This window comes from Pygoscelis adeliae, unplaced genomic scaffold (genome assembly GCF_000699105.1).
Source record: "Pygoscelis adeliae isolate BGI_AS28 unplaced genomic scaffold, ASM69910v1 Scaffold399, whole genome shotgun sequence".
Taxonomy (NCBI): Eukaryota; Metazoa; Chordata; class Aves; order Sphenisciformes; family Spheniscidae; genus Pygoscelis; species Pygoscelis adeliae.
Window position 1 is genome coordinate 1,716,820 of NW_008825609.1, and position 5,918 is coordinate 1,722,737.

The 5,918-nt window shown below is 56.8% G+C and overlaps 1 protein-coding gene across 1 annotated transcript; it reads right to left on the reverse strand.

Moving 5' to 3' along the window:
• On the reverse strand, positions 1-1,095 carry LOC103924191 (serologically defined colon cancer antigen 3 homolog). The gene is made up of 2 exons (XM_009332672.1): positions 955-1,095; positions 1-654 (listed from the first exon to the last, which is right to left on the reverse strand). Exons 1-2 carry the CDS (start codon positions 1,093-1,095, stop codon positions 1-3), a joined length of 795 nt encoding a protein of 264 aa, XP_009330947.1.
• Positions 1,096-5,918: the final 4,823 nt, after the last annotated feature.

Below are 5,918 nucleotides of genomic sequence, written 5' to 3' on the forward strand. Positions count from 1 at the left end.
TCATAGCTCTTTTTCTGCTTCAACTTCAGAAATTTTGCCGGTAGATTTAAGGACCTCAGCAACAAAATGCAGCGACTCTGCTCCAGAGGTGAGCTGTCTGATGGACCAGTTTGCACTCGTTATTATCTTGTGGAGGTTCTGCAAGGCAAAGTCTATGTTGTGCTTCACTGCCCCCAGGTCAGTTGTTTGGCCCGCTTTCAGGTTTTCGTTCTCCACCTTGGAGCTCTCCAGCTCTCCCTGGAGAATAAAGATCTCCTGCTTCAGCTTCTCCACATTGCTTTCTGCCTCCAGAGCCCGCTGGGTCATTAGCTGGAGACTCCACTCAGTCCGCTGGACAAAGGACTGTAGCTCTTGGGCTTCCCTCTTCTCTTTGGCCAGGCTGGCCTTCAGCTGCCTCTCCAGCCTCCGCACCGTGCACGCCTGGCTCTCCCAGGAACTCTGCATGCTCCTGACCACCCTCCTGAGCATGGCGTTCTCCTCCCTGAGCACATCGTAGGTCAGCTGCAGGGACGGGAACTCCCTGTCCCCTATGGCCTCCTCGTGCAGCATGTGGGGCTCTGCTCCCCTGGTGCACTCTGGGTATCCCAGATAAGGGTCACTGGTGTGGGCCCATGGGGCAAACGCGTCCATCCCCAAGTGCTTGTCCGCGCTAGACTGGAAAGAGTCATAGGGGCTGCACGGTGCTGTACTGGCAGCTCGGGAGACATGCAACCTTTGATGCACAGGAAGGCGATAGGTCCTGGTCCAGCTGCGGTCCTCATCTTCAGACAAGCTGCCACGCATTTCTGTGTCTTTGTAAAATGCTTCCTGAAACTCCTGAGCTTCCTCCTCAAGCTCCAGTGCATGCTTGGCCAACGTCTTGGCATATATTCTATTTTTCACTCCTTCGGCTTTCACCGTGTAAGAGTGCCTGGGATTTAGGGAAAATGGGATGGGTTCCCCCAGATCCTCCACCTGACTGTCACCCGAGCTGTCATGGCTCTTGCACTGGGGTGGAGTACGTGTGGAGTGGCAGGGGTAGCTGAATTCGTCGTCGTTGTCATCATCATCATCATCATCTTCCAAGCCTTGAGATTCTGGGCAGACCCTCTCCATTATCCCAGAGATGCCAAGCAGCCATGACATTTTTCAGGATGCTTTGGGCTGCAGCAAGCAGGAGGATCCAAATTATCCTCCTGGAGCCTGGGTCACGCAGGCAGGTGACACTGACAAGCAGTGTGCCAACTTCTGCAGTCTCAGCGACGCTCGTGGGGGAAGAGGCAGTCACTGAAATCCCTCCATTTAGATCACCAGGGTGTTCGGGAGGGAGTGGAGGGGAGGACCAGGCATCTCTGTGTCTTTGCTATGGGGAGAACAGGAATCACCAAGGTCTGTGATGTCATCGTGTGACTTCACTTCCTGCTGTGAGGTCATGCCCAGAAGGGAGAGGAACTGATCAACTGCAAAAGTGCTTTTTTGGCAGCAGGGGGTTGAGCAGGGTCCCCATGGCCACAGAGCCGACCCCAGCTCAGGGGTGCTGCCAGTGGGCAGAGAGGAGCTCATGAAGCCACCTGAGGCCTGTGGCGTGCATTAGGGACAGGGACCGGCCAGCCCCAGGCAGGCAGCATGGGGCAGAGGGGACAACCCTGCCCCGCAGGCTACCGCAGGTTAGCTGCAGCTGGGGGAGATGAGACCAAGAGATCTCGGGCAGCGAGATCAAGCCACTGGCGTTTTGGTGCCAAAGCTCACCCCGGGCAGAGGCAGGAGACATCACCAGCGCTTTGGCCAGAGGCATCGCCCCAAGCTGGCCGCCCGGCGAGGGGTCCACGCTATGGTGCTGCCGATCTGATTCATCCCCGGCTGCCAGCTGGCGCAGGGAAGCGTTAGTAATACCGGGTACCACAAACTCGGAGCAGCATGAGCCAGGAGACAAACGAAAATAAACCCACTTACCACTTCCACCCCAACACACCCCCACAGTGCGCGGTGCCGCCATGGGAAAGACAGACAGGCAGGCGAGAAGCCCTGGGCTGGGGACTGCCATCACATTGGGCTGGTGTTCACGTTAGCCCCCCGGAGATGCCATGCCGGGAGGTGATGTAGCCACCCTCCCTCCTCAGCAGCTGGTGGCCCAGGGCCACGGCTGACATCCCTGCCTGCAAAATGGGTGCCGCGAGCTCGGCAAGGCCAGGGGCCATACCAGGAGCCCGAACCCTATGCAAACTCCATTCAAATGGCTGTGAAAGGGTCCTGTTGCTCCTTGAAAACCTGAAACACAAATGGGATGAAGAGGGAAGGCTCAGAGATGCCTCCAGCAAAAGGGGACACCATTCCCATCCTGAACAGGCAGCTGACTATTGCACAGACCAGGGGGAGGAAAGCCTGGCCGAGGACAGAGGTGCAAATCCCGGAGCATGCCCAAGGACCTTTCTTGGAGTTTGCTCTGCCTCCTGGGATCCACATGTGCACCGAGGAAGCTGGGGAGTCAGTGGTGACTCCTGGGGAGTGGGATGAAACCCCACCAGTGGGTGCAGCATGGGGCACCCTGGGAGATGCTAGGCAGGAGACTGCAGTCCTGAAAGATGCCTCTTCATCCCTCCTGTCCCCAGCATACATGAACACCCACATATTTCATGGCCTGAGGAAGCCCCCCAGTGCTTTAGGAAGCCGCTGCAGCGTGGGCATCGCAGCCCCTGTCTTGCAGCGTTGAAGCTGTCAGCCAGGTGGGTCTCCAGGGGCCAATAGCCCCCTCCAGCCCTGCAGCCTGGGCTGCCTTTCCCTCCTTCCCAACCACTTTCCCCCTCCTGCGCCCTAGATTGAGCAATGCCAGGGACACCGCCGCCATGCTGCAGTCATCCCCACCTTCCCGGGTGACACCACACTCCGGTGGCACAAGCCATTGTACCAGCCCACGCTGCCACCCCGGCGCTGCTCTGACCCCGAGCAGACGCATGGGGCCAGGCTGCTGCCATCGCTTTCCAAGGGATCTGCGCGCTAATAATAACATCAGGGCGTGTGGTGCTGATGCAATGCCTCCATTGCTCCATCCCAGTCCACGGTGCATCACCTCGCACATCCCAGGCTTTCTCCAGCCCCTGCCAGAGCAGATCATATTTGTCAATCCTTCCTTATATTTGTGGTGGAAGAGTCTCATGAAACAGAACAGAAAAGTCCATGCTGAAGCACTCCCCCACTTCTCTTTTTATAACAACCGTATCTGGTGCTCTGGGACGTACACCGTGAACGACAACGATGGAAAAATCCCAGGGTATTTTTACACTCTTAGTCTTTGCTTTATCTGGAGTCGTCTGGCAAATGCTTTCCTCCTGTCTGTGGTCAATACCGCAGCCGCTGGTTGTGCTGCGCCTCGTGCCTTTATTCCTTTTACCGGCTGTGTAGCATGGTCTGGTTTTGAGATCAGCATCCACAGACCCATCCTGCCGGCTCGGGCACGGTGACAACACGGCAGACGTCTTCTCGCCTCTTGGGGAGTCAGGGTGGAAACACCCGCAGCAGAGAGGAGACCCCTTTGGCTTTTTGCAGAGCCTCGCAGACTCGCGGCATTTGGTTTGTCCTCTCCATCCTCTTTGTAATTCCATCTCTTCTCCTCTTCCTCACAAATATTCCCGAGGTTCATGCCGGGGCTCGTAGGGCAGCTCGATGCCGTGGGGCTGTCTTGCCACAAGAGGCAGTGGCTGAGCTCTCGCTCCTCTGTGCCGGCAGGGCTGGGTGCTAGGCGCTGTACGAGCACACGCGAAGGCACAGTCACCGTGCGGGAGAGTTTTACCATATTAAAAAGGCAAGTGACATATGGAAGGTGAGGGGAGGAAGCTGTAATCAACTCTATACCATTTTTATATACACACTTCTGCCTTTTCGTTCAATAATTATAAATAGATCAAGTAAGTGCCAACAGTCCCCATCTGCCCCGCAAGGCACGATCTGCTGACCAGTTTCTCTCTCCAAAAGAGGATTTTATTAACGTGCCTCTGCCCGGTTTATATTTTGGGGTGGAGTGAGAGGGGGGGATTTTTTTCTCCCCTTGTGAAGCCCTGGAGCCTGGGGATGGGTAATATGAAAACAAAACAAAATGATTTGAAGTTAAACCATCTCAGTGTGTGACTCAGAGCTATTCATAGCTCCCTGAAGCCAGCTGCAGCAACGGAGCCAGAAGGATTCTGCCCATATTATTATTCCAATTACCATCTGAATTAAAAGTTTGAGCAGTGATCAGCCCACATACTGACGGGAGGGGGAGAGAAGAAAGCGAGAGAGAAGGAGAGAAAGACAGAGAGGGAGAAAACACAGATAAAAATGGGATCCACACAAAGGTCCCCGGGATTACAAAGTCAGGAAGAGGCACGGAAAGGTGACAGCATCACCTCCTGCCTGCTCCCACACCGCCCCGGCGATCCCTGCTCCGGCCGCACCGTCCGGGTAATGGCACTGCAAGAGCGGCCACCCGCTCTCTGGGATCCCGGCCAAGATGGGGGCTACCCCACGGCAGGGCTGGTGGGACTGGCATGGGTGCTCATCTGCTCTCCTCTGGCCAAAATGGGGCTGGGGGGACAAGAGGCAGGGGCTGGGGGGCGGCCGAGCAGGAGTGTAAGGAGAGGATGCTGCTGGGGCCAGCAGGGAGAAGTCCCCACTTTCTCTTGTCGAGTGAGCTGGGTGAGTGTTATTCTTCGTGGCTGGCATCACAGGGAAAATTAAATGCCCAGAAGGCACCGGCCTTCCCTGGGTGGTGTTCTTGGCCAAATAGGAGCCGGGCTTTGTGGCAGCCAGGGCACAGACCATGTCCCATCTGCTCCCCAGGAAGCACTGGGGCTGATGTCCATGCCGGGAGCCGTCTTGCCAAAACTGTAAACTGGACACAAAGGGTTGGTGCAAAACCCACAAAAGCTGAAAAACCAAAAGCGCGGCAGTGTTCCCCAGGTCCCCACGTCCCGGGTGGCTGCAATGCGCTCAGGTCGCCTCCTCCAGCTTCCCAGCACGGCTGCACCAGCAAAAAGGGCACCTCCCCTAACCCCCCCACCCCAGGAGCTCCCTTCACTGAGCATCGTGCCCTGAAGGAGCCTTGCCGAAAGGCCATTCCCAGCAGTGTCCCTGTGCCTCAGTGTCTCTCCAGAACAGAGCCCCTCCTGACCCTGTGCCGGCTTGGCCAGGAGGGCTGCCCACACACAGCCTCTTGATGGCTTTTGGCTAGGCGGGAATGAGGATCATTATCGGTGTGCAGGAAAAGGGGGGTAAGCGTGGCCAACGTCATCTGCCTGCCCACTGCGATTGTACTCCTGACAGGGCAGGGAAGGCGCTTAGGGACATGGTTTAGTGGGCATGGTGGTGTTGGGTTGATGGTTGGACTCGATGATCTTGGAGGTCTCTTCCAACCTTTAATGATTCTATGATTCTATGATTCTATGAAAAGGGTGAGCAATCTCTGCACCAAGCCCCCAACCAAGAGAGGCTGCAGCCGCTGCTCCCCACCAGGCTGCTGCACAAGGGCCGAGTTCCCAGCCTGGCCTGGCTACTCACTGCTAACCCATCAGCGATAGGGGGAAAAAAAATTCCCCCCAAAACCCTTGTCGCTACTCTAACAAGGAGCCCAGTGGAGCCACAAGCCTCCTGAGGGGATCCCAGCTTCTCCCCCATCAGCCATGCCTGCTAGACACCAGAAACAGAGCTGAGGGAGCATCCCAGGTAAGCTACAAAACTGCACTCCCGCAGACAGCGGGTCGACTACTTCACTACAAGTCTGCTGACTTGTACTGCTGCAGCTTGCTCCGTCTGGTTAAATAAATGCACCTGAAAGACATCAAGGCTAAGTGCTGCCCGATGCGTGCGGTACGGAGGACCATTCCCCCCTCCTCCCCTTGTCCCCCCGGCTCCCCAACATGGCAGGGGCTGCCAGCACGGATGGGCTCAGGCGCAGGGGAAGAGCG